The sequence below is a fragment of the Haplochromis burtoni genome, unplaced genomic scaffold (genome assembly GCF_018398535.1).
Source record: "Haplochromis burtoni strain Fernald_Lab_line unplaced genomic scaffold, NCSU_Asbu1 Contig_123, whole genome shotgun sequence".
In the NCBI taxonomy this organism is placed as follows: Eukaryota; Metazoa; Chordata; class Actinopteri; order Cichliformes; family Cichlidae; genus Haplochromis; species Haplochromis burtoni.
The window spans coordinates 1,452,446-1,470,350 of NW_024582484.1; the positions used below are offsets into that span (position 1 = coordinate 1,452,446).

At 44.7% G+C, this 17,905-nt stretch overlaps 1 protein-coding gene across 1 annotated transcript in view; it reads left to right on the forward strand.

The window, feature by feature from the left end:
* col4a3 (collagen, type IV, alpha 3) overlaps window positions 1–17,905 on the forward strand; it is a 51,146-nt gene that overhangs the window by 23,162 nt on the left and 10,079 nt on the right. Inside the window, exons 15-44 of the mRNA XM_042223941.1 lie at window positions 144–188; window positions 309–371; window positions 457–501; window positions 790–843; window positions 945–986; window positions 1,548–1,629; window positions 1,809–1,844; window positions 2,703–2,867; window positions 3,045–3,137; window positions 4,608–4,703; window positions 4,872–4,942; window positions 5,100–5,288; window positions 6,925–7,093; window positions 7,172–7,264; window positions 8,596–8,700; window positions 8,904–8,998; window positions 10,648–10,798; window positions 11,020–11,133; window positions 11,217–11,384; window positions 11,852–11,941; window positions 12,027–12,161; window positions 12,387–12,485; window positions 12,887–12,976; window positions 13,086–13,225; window positions 14,308–14,434; window positions 14,630–14,710; window positions 14,810–14,911; window positions 16,264–16,311; window positions 16,401–16,586; window positions 16,835–16,965. Coding sequence (XP_042079875.1) covers window positions 144–188; window positions 309–371; window positions 457–501; window positions 790–843; window positions 945–986; window positions 1,548–1,629; window positions 1,809–1,844; window positions 2,703–2,867; window positions 3,045–3,137; window positions 4,608–4,703; window positions 4,872–4,942; window positions 5,100–5,288; window positions 6,925–7,093; window positions 7,172–7,264; window positions 8,596–8,700; window positions 8,904–8,998; window positions 10,648–10,798; window positions 11,020–11,133; window positions 11,217–11,384; window positions 11,852–11,941; window positions 12,027–12,161; window positions 12,387–12,485; window positions 12,887–12,976; window positions 13,086–13,225; window positions 14,308–14,434; window positions 14,630–14,710; window positions 14,810–14,911; window positions 16,264–16,311; window positions 16,401–16,586; window positions 16,835–16,965 — 3,105 coding nt within the window. The remainder of the gene's footprint in view (window positions 1–143; window positions 189–308; window positions 372–456; window positions 502–789; window positions 844–944; window positions 987–1,547; window positions 1,630–1,808; window positions 1,845–2,702; window positions 2,868–3,044; window positions 3,138–4,607; window positions 4,704–4,871; window positions 4,943–5,099; window positions 5,289–6,924; window positions 7,094–7,171; window positions 7,265–8,595; window positions 8,701–8,903; window positions 8,999–10,647; window positions 10,799–11,019; window positions 11,134–11,216; window positions 11,385–11,851; window positions 11,942–12,026; window positions 12,162–12,386; window positions 12,486–12,886; window positions 12,977–13,085; window positions 13,226–14,307; window positions 14,435–14,629; window positions 14,711–14,809; window positions 14,912–16,263; window positions 16,312–16,400; window positions 16,587–16,834; window positions 16,966–17,905) is intronic.

A 17,905-nucleotide genomic window follows, 5' to 3' on the forward strand; every position in this document is an offset into this window, starting at 1 on the left:
CTCTGTGGGTCTGTCTGTCGCTCTGTGGGTCTGTCTGTCTGTCGCTCTGTCAGTCGCTCTGTCAGTCGCTCTGTCAGTCGCTTTGTCTGTCTGTCACTTTGTCAGTTTCTCTTGGGCTTCTCTGATGTGCTTTTGTTTTACAGGGAGAACCAGGTGACAGTGGAGAAAAAGGTTGTCCTGGTCGTAGCGTAAGTGTCAAATTGTTGGCCTGGGCTAATCATAAACTTTTTTTAAGCCAAAAAAACTATAAATTATTATTCTGTGAATTTTTATTTTTAAGTGATGAGCGCTTTTGTTTTCTCCTCCAGGGTAACCCTGGGAGGTTGGGGATTAAAGGAGAGAAGGGGGAGAAAGGTGACACTGGCTCCCTGGTAGGAACAACAAAGACATGTAGTCTTCAATTTTAAGTCACAGTTCTTTATAGGAATATAAACCTGGAACATGTTTGTGTTTCAGGGTAAACCAGGGAAGGATGGACTCCGTGGAGAGCTTGAAGAACAGGTAACAACCCGCTGAGTCAGTTTGTTTTCAACATTTGGCCCACTTGAGACTATCAAAATAAAACAGGAAGGCCTCCTCCTTCATTATACCATCCACTGTGTGCAGTGTACCAGAAGCACTGGCAGCAAACAGCCCACAGCGTGATGCTACCACGACCATGCTAACCCTGTCCCTTTATCTACCAGCTCTAGTTAATTTGTTGGACTTGTCATGATAAAAGACATCAGAACTTTCACTTATAAAAACATTCAAGTTTATATATCTGTGTTTAAATCTGTATGTCTACAGGGAGACCCGGGAGATCCTGGGTTTCTCGGACCTCCAGGTATCGATGGAGACATGGTGAGTACTGGACGAGACACAGAATGCATTACTGCATTACTGCATTACTGCAGTGCTGCAGCCAGTGCGGTGTCATTTTACGGTACTGTTTATGTTTCCAGGGAGAGAAAGGTGACCGTGGTCCTCCGGGCACTCCGGGAGATGTGAGTCTCTTTTTTCTGTACATATCACAGGAACAGTTGCCAGATCGTCTAAAGTTAGTGCAGTCCTTCTCAAATAGTGGGGCAACCACCCCCTCCACCCCCACAGGTGGGATGCCGGTGTGATGACGCGTGTGCAGCGCTCGCCTTCACTGCCAAACTGATGCACGTTAAATGTAGTTTAGAGAGCTGCAGTACTAGTACATGCACTTTCTAATAAAGGTACAGTTTGTTTTAAGTTGATCAGCTTTTCTTTCCTTTTTTGTTTTCTTTAAAGTTAATAAGGAAACAATGTCATGCAGAGATGTACTTAAAATAACAATTCAATAGAGAAATGATACTATTTCAAGTCGCGGGGGTGGGGTTCTTCTTGCTAAGGGGGGCGGGGCCTGTGAAGCACTAAGTCTTGAGTCTATGAGGACTGGCTCCGTTTTGGAGTCAGCCTCAACTGGACATTAGAGGAACTGCAGGTTTTCAGACTTCATTTTTCAGCCCTGAAGGTTGATGCTTGGTTTTGAATCCATAATCTGTGTTTGTGTTACTTTTAACTTTTTTATAAACCAGATGGTGTGGAAGAGGATTTATCTGAAAGGCCAGCCTGGTTTTCCCGGGCCCCGGGGGCCCCCAGGAGCTTCTGGAGTACAAGGTGAATTTCATTTCCCAAGTAATGTTTTACTTATGAAATATTATATTTATATTATACTGTATGTTATATACTTATATTCTGTGACTGTCAAAGCAACGACCTGAGTTGTGTTTGTAATCAGATTACATTGAGAGGTTCATGCCGCTATCATTTCAGACTTTTTCTCTCACCTGTTTCAGGATACATCGGTTTACCTGGAGAAAAGGGCGAGCCAGGTAAAGTCTGACTATTCTCTCTCTCTGTCCCTCATGTAATCCATCATGGTGTTAATCCAGAGACCACCTTTGTATCTAAGCTGCGTTAGTCTGGCTACAGCGTTGCTCTGCTGGGGTCTCGCTCCAAAACAGGCCTGTGCTGCCGAATATGACTGATGGTGAAAGTAACAGTGTCTTTTAGTTGAAGCTGGCTAAACTGCAGTGGATGGATTACACCCGACATCCACCAGATTTCCTGCAACTTTATTTGATTGCTGATATTTTTGGAATGTTTTGATCAAAATGAAAAAGATTTCAACAGAGAAACCGTGAGACTTCACTTGGTGGGAAACATATATTATTATTATTATTATCTATTATATATCCATCCATCTTCATCCACTTTGTCCGGGGCCGGGTCGCGGGGGCAGCAGCCTAAGCAAAGAGGCCCAGACCTCCCTCTCCCCAGCCACCTCCTCCAGCTTATCCGGGGGAACACCAAGGCGTTCCCAGGCCAGCCGAGAGATATAATCTCTCCAGCGTGTCCTGGGTCTGCCCCGGGGCCTCCTCCCGGTGGGACATGCCTGGAACACCTCACCCAGGAGGCGCCCAGGGGGCATCCTTGTCAGATGCCCGAACCACCTTATATTATATATATAAAATGAAAATTTATTCCGTTTTCGTCAGTCTTGTCTGATATTGTCTGTTTAGCTGCAGCTGAAAAAAAAATAGCTGCTGGTGCCCGTTTCCAAAATAAAAGCCTTTTTAAAGGCTGACACTTTACTCAGGCACAAAGAAATATAAATTATATAATAATTTATAATATTCAAGGTTATCAGAAGCTGTTCTTTGGTGACAGTCTGCCATCCTTCACTCCAGGTGTTCCTTTGCCTGGTCCTCCGGGGATACAGGGACCACCTGGATCATTTGGACCAAAAGGAGACCGAGGAGAAGAGGGCCCCTCCACTGCTGGCCCCACAGGCCTGACTGGAAAGCCAGGACTTCAGGGTGCTATCGGAGAGCCCGGAGAACCAGGAATACCAGGTGATGTTTCATTTTAAACATGTGGTGTCCCTCAGGGAAGCATCCCAGACCCTCTGACGTTTGTCTTTGAAGCTTAAAGAGAATAAAGACGAGAAATTAAAAGAGTACATTACTGAACCGCAGCACTACCAGCAGCTGAAAGTCCGTCTGGTTTAATGTGTCTCTTGTAACTGCCAGACTACCTCGAGGGAGGCACAGGACTGCCAGGACCTAAAGGTTTGAAGGGCTCGATGGGACATCTTGGAGAAAAAGGCACGAGAGGACAGAAGGGTGAGAGAGCTGGAGTTGTGCATCATGTAGGGATGGGTATCGTTTAGGTTTTATCTGATACCGGTGCCAAACCGGTACTTTTGAAACGGTGCCGGTGCTTAAACGGTGCTCAACCGGTGCTTAAAGAATGGAGAACACAAACTTGGTCCAAAAACCTCTCATGATTCAGCTGGTTTTTTGTAAAAAGATAACAATGTTAGCCTTTTCTGCAGCTATGGGGCATATATGGCATCACTCTTGGCTGGAAGCAGTGCTTAAACAATGGAAAAAACACAAACTTTGTCCAAAAACCTCTCATGTTTACTGTTTTCCACTTTTTCTTTGGTCATTTTAGCCTTTTTGGCCAGGGTGAAGGGAGATCTGCCATCAAACAAGAAGACAGCCGCATGTAGCTATGATGATGTTTGCTAGTTCACCTTACATGCATTAATGTAATAACGTGGTTAGCCTACTCAACGTAAATTACACACGAACAACATTAAGCTACTCACGCAGAGAAGAACGGCTGCTGCTGCCATCATCATCCTCATCATTTCTGCTACACTGGCAGGGCTAGGGGCCAGGACTCTCCTCTTCGGGTTTTTGGGGGATGTTGCTAACTCCGGGTCCGATAACAGGCACCACACCCGCAGTAGATGTGCTCGGTGTGAGGTCTCGCAGCAAGCTATCAAATACGGCGCATTTCTCGGCTTTTAAAAAAACGCTATGCGTCGCCAGGTGTTTCATCGGATTCGAGGTGTTACCTCCTTTGACAGTATCACAGTATCAGCTTAAAGCACTTGTTGCTGCTGAGTTTGCATCTTTTGCTGTGAAGTACAGCCAGACTTTGACCGCTTCACCTTGGACATTTTTAATCTGTAGCTCTGCTCTAACAGAACGTACGTACCTGGCCCCGCCTACTATCCTCGGAAACGTAAAATGATTGGCTAGAAGTGTATCACAGCTCAGGAAAAAAAGCACCGAAATAAAGCACCGAAATGTGCGCTGCTTTTTGGTCTGGTTACTACCGTTTATGTCAGAACCGGTGCCATCATGGCACCGGATACCGGTACCCATCCCTAGCGTCATGTGATATAAACGCCATGTTTGTTTGGCCCGATGTGGACACGTGTTTCACATCAGGGTTTAATGCGAAGAATTTCTACATGGAGGTGGGAATGAGATGTTTGATTTTTGAAGACCCAAAATAAAACTTGAGAAATCTCTTTCAGTACAGCTGAGCCAAACCAAAGACATCAAGGGTGCCAAACTCGTCCTGTTTATGTTGAGACAAAGCCAACCACAAAATAAACTCGGGTTTTTCATCCAGACTCATCACAGCTTCATTACTACTGATACAATAAACCTGTTTAAATAAAATCCAGAAATATTTTCCATAGTACAGTTTTTTTTGTTTATTTTCTAAGAAGTTTGACTTCCTGGTGCGTTTGTCATGATTCATTTAAAAACCGACTGCTTGGTGTTTACTAGGTGAGAAGGGGCAGATGTGTTTTACCTGTCCTGTTAATTCCACTGAGCCTGGACCCCCAGGTACAAAAGGAGAGAAAGGTGATATCGGGCTGCCAGGTAAGAACAGCAGCACCTGTGTTAGCCAAGCTAACAGATGAAATGTTAGTTTTTAGTTGTTTGATATAATCCTAGCTGCCACACAATGGAAACCATGATATTTTAAATACATAATAATGTCATAAATAACTCATCTTAACTGTCTACCTCTGTGATGTCTGGTTCCAGGCTCAGCTGGTTTTCCTGGATTTAAAGGTGGCAAAGGAGTGAAAGGTCCTGGAGGACAACCTGGTCCACAGGTGAGTGAAGATCGCCTCAGCGTCTACTGTTGGATTTCATATGGGCTGAACCCAAACCTTCCGGGACCCTCAAACTTTGACTGTTGTCAGTAGATCCTGTAATTATGAGTAAGTGTGAGTCAGTTTCACATACTGTTTGAACCTCACTTGTTATCAGGGTTCACTGGGGTTCCCTGGCTACCGGGGGTTCCCAGGACCTCCTGGTGACCCAGGCATCATGACGAGGGTGGGGCAGAAGGGTGAGGAGGGATCACAGGGAAATCCGGGACAACTGGGATCCCAGGGAAGTGATGGACCTCCAGGAGTTCAAGGATCAAAAGGTCTTCAGGGAGCAAAAGGAGACGATGTGAGTAATCACGGTTTTCTTCAGTCTGCCGCAGACTCGAATGTATTTACTCAGTACTGTAAGTAACTGAGGGAGTTTACTTTACTTTGTGTGGATCAGATGTACAAGTCTTGTGCCTCAAGTCTCATTTCTTTTGATTTTGTTTGCAAGGATTCAGACTTGTACATTTTAAAGTTCACCGGCTTTGTATCACCATTTTTAAAGGAATGTTTTTTCTCTGTAAGCCTCTTAACTCTGACAAATGAAAATGTCACGAGAACTGGACTGAAAACCATGAATCCAAATCATCATCACCTGTACAGAGCAGGTCTGGAGAGGAGCAACATGCTGATTATCAGCCAGTCGTGTTGGAGGTTTGTCAGAATTGATGAAATTATGAGTCCAGAAAAGTACCATCAGGTTTCGATTCACCACAAAATACCATCTGAACCATCTTTATGGCCACAGCTTCATTGTTCAGCACGTCAATGATCCCAAACCACAGCAAGCTGATTCAACACGACATGGATCGGCCTCCCCAGAGCCCGGACCTCAGCATCACTGAAGCAGCGTGGGCTCATCCAGACAGGCAGAAACATCCAAAGATGTGAGAATGTCCTGGAGAAGCCTGGAGAACTATCGGGGCGACCGTGGTTCAGGGGCTTGGGAAGCTCATCTTGTAGCCGGTTCGATCCCCAGCTCTGTCTGTCCTGGTCGTTCACCTGCCGCCTGCTGGTGCTGGCCAGAGGGGCCGACGGCGCGATATGGCAGCCTCGCTTCTTAGAGTTCCCACTGCTGAAGAATAAAGGCTGTCATAACAAATATTCACTTTCAAGCTCGTTTCAACTCTACAAGCTCAGTTTTTGTCTAATATATTGGAATTTTTTGTATGTTTGCACAATTCAATAAATCTCTGCACGTATTTTCCTGCAAAAACAAGGAAAACAACAGGGAGTGACTCAAGACTTTTGCACAGTACTGCTTTGCTATATATTACAAAATAATGTATCAGTTAACCAACTGAACTGATAATAAGACTGCGTCTGACTATGATTCTCTCCTTGTTCCACATTCACAGATGGATTCATAAAATCATAAAGTTAGATCCCAACTACAACACAGGCGTCCTCCCTGCAGGTTGCATGAGGGAGAATATAGCCTCCACCCTCATCTAGTTTTACTTGAAACACTATTTTATAATAAAACTTTATTCTGACTTAGAGTATGAAAATCATTGGTGTGTAAAGACGGCAGAACCAATAACATTTGTTGTATTTAGGCTGCTAGCTGGCAAAAAGGCTCTTTGTGGTGTGAGGGGAGAGCCCACAGTTTGGTACAAGTCAGTAAATTTGGATTAGTCGTGTGCGTCTTTGATCAGCTAAAACATTTGTTCTAAAATCCGGAGCCTTAACCACAGCGCAGAGCGCAAACACCTGCTGTTTATAACGTTTTTACATTTTATTTATTTAGTGCCGACTCACAGCAACTGTTGCCTCAAAGCACTTTATGTTGTGTTGTTATGTTCAAATTCTACCACTAGATGGAGCCACAGTTAGTGCCTTGTTGATGGCGGCTTTTAGGAAGAAACCATCAAGTTTTAACCGTTTCTGGGGTCAAGTGTGATTCTGTGAAGATGGTTTGTTGTTCTCTCCTTCAGGGACCGCTGGGGCAAAAAGGAGACAGGGGCTTGTGTGGGTCCCCTGGTCCCAGGGGACCAACAGGGCAGATGGGACCTTCAGGACCTCTTGGTATTGGCGAGCCAGGGCCTCCAGGAAGTAAAGGCAACATGGGAGACCATGGAGAGCGAGGACAACCTGGACAAAAAGGTAAATCTGCCCAGGAATAGTCTGAATTTGAGAGGAGGGGGATCAGATGCAAAGCTAACAGTCTGTTTCTTGTTTCAGGTGAAAAAGGTGCACAAGGAAATATGATCGCCTCTCCAGGAGATCCAGGTCAGAAAGGACAGAAAGGTTTATCTGGAGTCTCTGGACCAGAAGGTGAGACAAACAAATGTGTCCATTTATGTTTTAGTGACTTTATATAGAACCAAACCACCACAACTGTTACCTCAAGGTGCTTTGTGTTGGAAGGTAAACGCCCTACAGTAATTCAAAGAAAACAGAAAACCCCAACAATCATATGAGCCAATGTATGCCAGCGCTTTGGCAACAGTGGCAAGGAAAAAACCCTTAAAAAACAGGAAGTAACTGGGAAAGAAACAGACACGGAGACACGACAGACTGGGGAGACGAATGAATGAAACACGGGAACGTGAAGGGAGGAAACACAGGGACGAGGAGAAACCAAGGAACCGGGCTCAAGGAACGCTAACACAGAACTTAGAACATACGTCAAGAACGATCTTACAAAGGAGGAAAACGGGATAAAGACATGCTGTGGAAGAGAGACAGAGATCAAAAACCGATATGATTCAGTGCAGAGAGGTCTGTTAACACCCAGTGCATCATGGGAATCCCCGGCAGCCTACGTCTATTGCAGCATAACTAAGGGAGGATTCAGGGTCACCTGGTCCAGCCCTAACTATATGCTTTAGCAAAAAGGAAAGTTTGAAGCCTAATCTTGAAAGTAGAGATAGTGTCTGTCTCCTGAATCCAAACTGGAAGCTGGTTCCACAGAAGAGGGGCCTGAAAACTGAAGGCTCTGCCTCCCATTCTACTTTTAAATACTCTAGGAACAACAAGTAGGCCTGCAGAGCGAGAGCGAAGTGCTCTAATAGGGTGATATGGTACTACAAGGTCATTAAGATAAGATGGGGCCTGATTATTTAAGACCTTGTATGTGAGGAGCAGGATTTTGAATTCTGGATTTAACAGGAAGCCAAAACAGGAGAAATCTGCTCTCTTTCTAGTCCCTGTCAGGACTCTTGCTGCAGCATTTTGGATCAGCTGAAGGCTTTTCAGGGAGTTTTTAGGACTTCCTGATAATAATGAATTACAGTCGTCCAGCCTGGAAGTAATAAATGCATGAACTAGTTTTTCAGCGTCACTCTGAGACAGGATATTTCTAACTTTAGAGATGTTGCACAAATGGAAGAACGCAGTCTTACATATTTGTTTAATATGTGCATTGAAGGACATGTCCTGGTCAAAAATGACTCCAAGGTTCCTCACAGCGTTACTGGAGGCCGAGGTAATGCCATCCAGAGTAAGAATCTGCTTAGAGTTAGGTTGGCACGTGGCACTGAAGGAGATAACGGTGGATGAATTAGATGCGTAAATGTGGTTACAGCGTTTCAGAAAGAGCACATCACGCGATTCCACCTGCTGGAGATGCACACTCTGATTCACCTGTCCTCTGCTGGTCTCAGGTGCCGTGGGACCTAAAGGACCAAAAGGAGCTTGTGGTTCAAAGGGAGAAAAGGGAGATAAAGGATTTTCAGTCCAGGGACCTCCAGGCTTCCCAGGGGTCAAAGGTCAGTTCAGGAACAGTTTTTACATGAACTAATCTTGAATTATTCTGAATGTTGAGAATGAACCTCCTTCCTAACCCTAACTCTGTTTTACAGTTTAGCAAAGAGAAAAACAAAAACCATGATGTCATAGAGTTAGATGCTCTGAGCTCACAGGGTTACAACAGCTATCATCATTTTAGTGAACAACTTCTATATTATCTCAGGAGTGAAGGGTTTCCCAGGAGCCCCCGGTCTACCTAGCTTTGGCATTAAAGGACGAGCAGGACCATCAGGACCTCCTGGGATGCCGGGACCAAAGGTAACTCAATCAAACAGAAAGTTGTTATCATAAACAAACATCCTCGGCAAACTGTGTGATCCAAACACAACACAGCTGGTGAGAGATAAAGACAACTCCAGGGCAACAGTGCTAATCGTCACAACGCTTTTTTAACAAAACCCATAAAGGTACCAAAAAGTGGTTGTTGTCGTCACCAGTGACCACTGAGACCTCAGGTTGGTTGTTCTCCAAAGTTTTGGCAGTTGGAGGACAAATTAAAAACATAGAGTCAGGGAAACGTTATCTGAAGTGATTTTGTGAGTTTGCCACTAACAAAGAAATGATCCGTCTATAGTTTCAATGATAGGTTTATTTGAACAGTGAGAGAAGGCAGAAAAATGAATTTCAAAAAAGTTACAAGTTAATTTGCATTTTCATGAAGGAAATATTTGGAAGTATTTGAACCCTCTATAAACCAGTAAGATTTCTGGCTCCCAGGTGTATTTTATACACTGGGAGCCTCAACTTGTTACCTGTATGAAAGACAGCTGCCCGTAGAAGCAATCAATCTATCCAAACTCTGCAGCGTGGCCAAGACCAAAGAGCTTTCCAAGGATTTCAGGGACAAGATTGTGGACCTAGACAAGGCTGGACTGGGCTACAAAACCACCACAAAGCAAATGGAAGAACCATAAAATATCTCCCTCAGTCTCGAGGTCCACGCAACATCTCGCCACGTGGAGTTTCAATGATAATTAGAAGCTTGTGGAACCAGCCCAGAACCACCTCGAAGAAAACAATTGGTAGAAAGGACCGAAATCCTGCAGTGTCTGCAAGGTCGCCCTGCTGGAGAACGCACACACAGGCCTGTTTGAAGCCACTGAATATCTCAGTGATTCAGAGGAGGCGGGTGAAAGCATTGTGGTCAGATGAGACCAAATTCGAGCTCTTTGGCATCAACTCAACTCTCCGTGTCTGACGGGTCGTTTCTTCGTCACTGGACAAACTTATAAAATCAGCAGGGGTTCAAATATGTTTTCCCTGACGGTGCTTCCCATGTTTATGTGCAGGGTGTAACGTGGACCTCAGAGGGTAAAGTTCCCAACATAAAAATCATAAACAGATGATGAGTCAGCAGCTAATCCCCAAACAAACATTCATTTCAAGGCAGACGTGTCACTCATACGTTGTCTTATGTGGGTTATATATACGCACCAACACAGTAAGGAAGATTACGTTTAATATGAATTCAGTAAGAATGATCATTTTGATTTATATCCATTGATGGGAAAACAAGCTAAATCTCACTTGCACTCTGGTGGTCAAGGGCGGTCAGCACAGCCGTGGAGAAGTAACAACACCAGAACTGATGCTACGGTTTAGCAAGGAAGACGGCGTCAGCGTGGAGACTCTGAACAGAGACCAGTGATTTGAATAAGCAACAGTACTGCTGTCATCGTGTCAGGAAGCTGGTTTTCTGACGTTTGTAATGAACTATTATCTGTCGCGTGTTGGTTTGTTGGGCGTTCAGACTAATTCAGCTCACGCTTATTAAGAGCTGATTAAATAACTTCTTTATAAGGTGAATATATCAGAAGAAGATCAGAAGATTATATGAATCATTGTTTGCCAACTGGTTAGAAATGTCATTTACTGGTTTCCTGTCCTGCTGCTCTCTGTGGTCTCAGGGGGAAAAGGGTTTTGGTTTTCCAGGCTCAAGCGGTCAGTCAGGACTTCAGGGAGAAGATGGCTCTGTAGGACCTCCAGGTGACCCTGGACCTCAAGGAATAAATGGAGAGCCAGGACCACCAGGACAAGCTGGTCTGCCAGGATCCAAAGGTAGTTAACCCATGAAGTGATCCAACTCGAACTGGTTAGCAACAAATTATGTTTCACAGCAAGATCAAGAGGAACTGTCTGTAGATGATTCTGTGGTTCTCTAAGAAACGGGAAAATACTCAAATGAATGTCCAGAGCCAGTCATTATGCTGTAGGGTAACCTCCAAAAAAGAAATACAGTCAGTTCATTTACACCTAAACTGAGGTGAAGTATTTCTCAGGTCACAGAGGTCTGTGTGGTGCAGCTGGTCCCATTGGTGCTATTGGAATCTGTATACCTGGACCTCCTGGACCTGATGGAGAGCCAGGACCGACGGGCTTCACTGGATTTCCAGGTATCACATCTGACAGCTAGTCTGGGTAGAGTTGACGTCACCAAACAGAAACAGATCTGCTCTGATACTGTCCTGTCCTTTAGGGTGCCGAGGCCCAAAAGGTTTGAAGGGAGATGCTGGGCGGCCTGGCACAGGAGTGTTGGGGATTCAGGGGCCATCTGGGTCCAAAGGGGATGCTGGAAAACCAGGACCTATAGGAGCGATGGGACCACAAGGTCAGAGAGGTAGTGATGGGGAGCCAGGAAGCCCAGGTGAGGAGGCATAACCTGTGTTGCTCGGTTCTATCTGTGATATGAGTGTTTCTGGATGAGTTCAAACTTTCTGACAGATTCATGGTGCATGTTTCAAGTTTAGTTTAGTGTCTTTTGTCAGTGAAAAGTTTGATGGGAAAAAGTAGTTTAAAGATGGACTAAAACTACATTTTTGATCTCCACCTATACCAGAGTGCTGGTGACCCGCTGAAGGGTAGGGTTGGATTCAGAAAGCAGACGATGTTCCCCTTACAACGAATCGTTTTAGCCTCACAGTTCAGTTTTCATAGCGTCTTTATTTGAGTATGTCCCATTGGTAAAAAACTCTAACCCATGAACCTTGTGCATGTTTAGACTGGTAGTAAAGTTTTTGATTGTTAATATAAATGAAACAATAGTGTAAAGATAAATGTTTGGGCAAATGAAACAATATTGAATAACAATATCAACATATGTTTGTTTTTTAGGGATCAGAGGGGACGTTGGTCCTCCGGGACCACCTGGGATTCCAGGGGATGACGGGAAACCAGGAGAGCCTGGACGACCAGGACCAACAGGTTTCATTTAGCCACCGGCGAGTCGGTTATTTTCACCAAAAGTCTGTCTGTCTGTCTGACCCTTCTCTGTTGCTCTGCCTCTCAGGCCAGACGGGTGCAAATGGGTTCTGTGGCTCTCAGGGGGCTCCGGGGCCTCGGGGGGACCAAGGAGAAACTGGACCAAAAGGACTTCAGACAAACATTGAGATCTTTGGAGAGCCTGGAGAGAAAGGTTTAGCAGGTAATCTGTTCTGTTCTACTGAGCATCACTCTTTAGTGTTGAAATGTTATTTATGGTGTTACGATCTCTGAGTGGTTAGCTGAGTTTACAACACTAACCTGCAAACACTAACACGAGTACTGCTACAGCTCACTGATTAACACATTTGCTGTATATGATTTCTTTAATTTGTCAGATGATGTGCCTTCATTACACTGACCTGCCTTCTTCCTTTCTTACTGTCAGGGCTCAGAGGCCTCACTGGTGATAAAGGAGACAAGGGCTTCTCCGGGCCACGAGGCCAAGATGGAACCAAGGGTCGAACTGGGAACTGTGGGCCTCAAGGTGAACTGTCATGTTAGGAAGTTTGTGAGCGTTGCAAACAAAGTGTATTCTCTCTGTAATTCCTTTGTATCTGAAAGAGAGAGGGGTTAGGTTAGGGTTAACCCCGACCCTAACAAGGTGACCTCGAGTTGCCCAAAATGAGCATCCAGTCAATCATCACCAGCTTTAACACTGACTGCTGGAACCACTAAGCCTAAATCTTCTCTTCCAACACTGTGTGGGAGCCCGTGAAGGATATGCACCTCACTCTGTGTTCCAAAAATGGTTTTTAACATGACACTCGTGCTGGCATGTTGTCGCTCCCTGTCATGCAGTCTTGAAATGTGAAGCCGTGTCAGACACCAAAGAAAGATTCTTCTGATTCTGCATGACTATCAACAACAACTGTGTGTGTTTATCAGGACTTCCTGGTGACCCTGGTAGAGATGGAAGCAAAGGTCCTCCTGGTAGCTGTGGACCCCGTGGTGACAAAGGAAAAATAGGGGCACCGGGTAACGTCCCCCTGCCTGAGTGAAGAAACATAAACCATCTATTTTTCTGTTGCAGTGTTTCTCAGTTTTAATTAGGAAAGGAGAGGAAAACATGATATTCTCTCTCCAGGTTTGAAGGGTCAGAAAGGTTGTGCTGGACGCTGTGGTCCTCCCGGTGCAGTTGGAAGTCAAGGATACGATGGACCTAAAGGGTGTAAAGGAGAACCTAGTCCACCTGGACCAGGATCTAAAGGATATCCAGGAGATAAGGTGCATATAATTTGAAGTTCATATGATATTGGTTATAGTATAAAATATTTTCCTCATAAAGCCGTTTATGATGGCAGTTGTTCTTATCCCAGGTAAGTGCAGGGTTCGCTGCAGTGGGCGTCTTCAACTGAAACGATCATACACATCTTATTATTCACGCACTGCGTTTCTTCCTTAACCTCCTGGGACCCGGGTCCACATACGTGGACATTACACAACATTAGATCACAACAAACATGTTTCTCTACATGAGCTCGATGTCCACTTACCAGGACGTTATGCTGCCACTGTTCTATCAAAATTTGAAATGTCCTCAGATGTGGAGCTAATTTTTCTCAGAAAGTTTAGGAAAATTAGGAAAAAAATCTGGTGATTCTTTGTTTTTACATTCATCAGGTCCCAATCAGCCCAAATATCAAACAGAAATTAAAATTATGCCATGGAAGAGTTCAGGTCTGACGAGGTTGGTCGCGCCACTGCTTCATTAGGCTCGCTGCTTCAGGATCGTGTCTGGCCCATTGCTACGAGCCGGTCGGTCCCAGTGCTGGTGGGGGTCGGGCCATGCCAGGGCTGCCCCTTGACGCTGATTGTGGTCATAGCTTTTAGAGACGCGACCCATAATTAGACGTTAATTATAGAACTCAAAAACAAATCTGGGGCATTACTCCAAAACCAGCTGAGAGTGGTAATTTATGCTTTTCATCATTAATGTGAAAGTTTTTAATAGTCTGTTTCTGTCATTAAGGTATTCCAACATGTACAAGTTAGCCTGCATGTTAAGCACATAAGCAGGTCATTTACTCTTGAATCCTGAAGACTAACATAAAAAATAAACTTTGGTTTTGTTTGTGTTTCACCTCAGCGGCCTAGAAACTGTACACACACAGAGGAGACAATGAGCGGCTAAAAAACAATCAGTGTTTTCATATCCAGTATTTTACAGAATTGATTGGCTGATTCTCTTTATCCATACAAAAAGCAAATTATAAGCGTTTTAAAAAACCCCACCCCTACAAAGCTGACATATTTATGTATTTATCATTGGGATAATACTTGCCAGAGTGAATGATCTGTCCTTTCAGGGAAGTCCAGGATTTCCAGGACCTCCAGGTAGTAAGGGACCACCAGGAAACAATGGCTTGTTCGGTCCCCCAGGAGTCAGTGGCCCCTGTGGCCCTATAGGACCCACTGGACTACCTGGTAGCAAAGGTGTGATTCATGGATGGAGAGATGGAGAGATACACATAGAAATTCTTGAGTCACTTTTTTAATAAAGTGTTCTAAAAGACATACATGCATGTATACATGCATACATACATGCATGCATGTAGCTTTTAGTAATGTATGCATGCATGCATGCATACATTACTAAAAGCTACATCAAACCCTGACTGTTTGTTTCAGGTCCTCCTGGGTCCACTGGTGAAAAAGGTTGTGATGGTCCTAAAGGAAAACCTGGCTGTCCAGGTCCCCCTGGCCTCAAAGGTACATCAGCAGTGTTCCAATATACACTTTGCTGTCTGTTTTTTATTGCCTTAAGCCGAAGAACAGACCACTGTGCATGAATTATGTCTTCATATTTAGGTAACACTGGGCCACCTGGAGTTTCTGGCCCATCTGGTCCAAGAGGAAATCAGGGACAGGATGGGATACCTGGACCTCCTGGAGAGAAAGGAGCGATGGGAGGTAGGGGAAATTTTACCCTGCCACCTCCACACAGGCGCCAGACCCAAATGCACAGCAGGTTATTCAAGAAAATGGCGCTTTCACTGAAGCAAAGAATGCAAAACATGAGCGAAACCATGAACAGAAAGCAACACAAAGAAAATAAACATGGAAGAAGACTGTTATCCAATGAGAACACAAGAGGACAAAGACAGAGACAAATGAGAGAGCAGCAAACCCAGAAGGAACCAAATCCACAGGAATGAATAGAAACGATGAACCAAAACACAGGATAGTAAAACACACTCATTACTAGAAAACCCATCAAAAAACAAGAAAAAAAAAGTTCTACAAATTAATTTGAGAATTGTAGGAAAATAGATGGTGAATAATTTCTTTATTACCATTCCAACCCTTTATAGTTTTGTTAATACTGGCAGTTGTTATATTTGATATAGGCCATCCAATTAAGGTAAATGTCATGTTGTAGTCTTTATAATCTGATGAGGAAGATTTTATTTCAATTATGGTTGTTTTATTTTTCAGTTTGCCCCCTGACGGATTGAAACCTTAACATGGTCAGGCGGGTTTGCGTGCCTCAGTGACACTAAGAGCTACGTTGGTCAGATTTTAGGGTGGAGACCTGACAAAGTGCATACATGACAAAAACAGTTATCCAGAGCAGCGTCCCCAACCCGCGGGACACGGAACGGTACGGCCCGTGAGTCGTTTGGTACGGGCCCGCAAGAGTTGAGGCTTTGGTGTGAAATTTATGGTTTTTATCGTTAACTTGGTTTCCCTGGTTCTTTTCCCGTGTTGTAGTCGTGCGTCTTATTTTGAAAGAAATATTTATGCGTTACCATAGCAACCAGAGAGCATTAAAGGGCAGACAGGAGGACGTTACTCTTAGTGTTGTTGGCGCATTTCAGGAGGACGCTGCTAATAAAGTTACACAGTTACGCAGTGAATTCACGTTTATTAGTATTTTTACAAAACAGCAGTTTTTGTCTCGTCGTTTTATTTTGTTGTGTTTATCTGCGACACCTTAAAGGCCGGTCCGTGAAAATACTGTCTGACATTAAACCGTCCGTGGTGCAGAAAAGGTTGGACCGATGACCTAGAGCACCCCACAACCACCCCCACCACTTTCCTTCCTCTGTTGCCACCATTTGCCCCCTTTACATTTCTATCTGCCCCCTCATATATGCCCGTCTAGAACCGGCCCTGGAATGAACTTTTAACAAAACCCCCAAAACTCAGAGACCAGAATCCAGGGACCAGACCTCAGAGATAGTAAACAGTCATACCTTTAATTCTCACAGAATCAAACGCATCAGTTTCGGTGTTACTTCCTAACCTGTTTCTTTTCCCAGCATCTAAGCCTGGACCTCCGGGACGAGATGGAGAGAAAGGTCCACCTGGTGAGTCCTGTCATCAAATCCTGTGTTTAGTGTTCAGTCAGAGCTAAAGAAGAAGAAAAACACGGTGCTGTCTCCTCTGGTCTCTTCAGGGTGTACCGGGGAGAAGGGTCCTCCCGGTCCCCTTGGACCTCCTGGGCCATTTGGTCCAACAGGAAATCCAGGCTGCCCCGGACCTCCTGGACCACCTGGCCCTCCCGGTCTTCCTGGTACGGAAGGAGTCTGCTTTCCAGGAGGCAAAGGTGGAATAGGACCGGCTGGATGTCGAGGACCAAAAGGTGATGAGACACATTAGAAGTCTCGTCAGGGAAATGATTTAGAGGCTACTGTGGGGGATTTAGCATTTTTTTCTGTGTTTGAGAGTTGCATTTTCTTCAAGTGCGACTAATTAGATGCAGCTATAGTTTCCCACAGTGTGGAGAGACAAACATACTCAGAAGTGCTGGATTTGCAGAGGACTTTCAGGATGTCTGCACTTCCCAGATTACTAAACTTGGTGTAAACAACATCTTCTGTCCTTTTGTAGGTCCACCTGGCTGTAAGGGCCCTCCTGGTCCTCCAGGTCCTGGTTTCAAAGGGGATAAGGGATGTAAAGGAACACCAGGTATCGCAGGAAAACCTGGTTCCAATGGAGACAGTGGTCCAAAAGGCCAGCTGGTCAGTACACAGAAACATTACGGGAAGCAGTTCGTTCAGAATCTGTTTGTCAGCAGTCTAGTGTCCAAATCTGTGTGATGCTAGATACCAAAGGGAGCTCGAGCTGCTTTCATTTGGGCTAAAATCAGGTGATACAAACTGTGAGAATCAGTAAAAACGTTATAATCACCACAAACACGAGTACCTGGGTTCACTCAGCATTTAACCTTGACATTCATTTTTAGCACTCAAGATCCAAATTGACCTTAAAAACATTCAAGAAACCACAGAGAGAGCTGTACGACACATTTTTAACATTTTTTCAATGTAATGTCCTCTGGCATCACCATGACGTCGTAAAGTTTCACAAAATCACATGCTGCATGAATACAGTTTAACATCTGTGTTAAAGCTGTTTTTAAAGCTTATAGCCAGGCCAAAGGTTTCAGCCAGTTCTGTTCCAATCATGTGGGTACAGGTAATAACTAGGGGTGCAACGATACTCGTATCGATATTGAACCGATCGATACAGGGCTTTCGGTTCGGTACGCGTTTCAAACAATACAAAATTTTAAATTTATTTTATCAACTTTTCTTCTGACGATGCTGTCTGTGTTGAGAGCTCAGTGAATCTGCGTTCGACTACTCCGCCTAGGCTGCACTGTCGAGCGCAGATCCACTGAGCGCAGCACAAGCTAGCAAGACAGAAGCTAAGCTCGTTGCAACATGGCAAACTGAACCTCCCCCACCCTCATTCAGATCTGGCCTTTGGAACTATTTTGGTCTTCATGTGACGACAGTATGTCACATGAAGACCAAAGGTGGTGGTATCCCGGATGTGCCACGCAATGCTCAATTACATGGGTGGGAACTACTGCGTTAGTGCAGTTAGCTCGTTAACGTGTTGATGCCGTCTAGCCCCACACACGGGGCGATCCGCGGTAGCTCGTTAACGGAGATT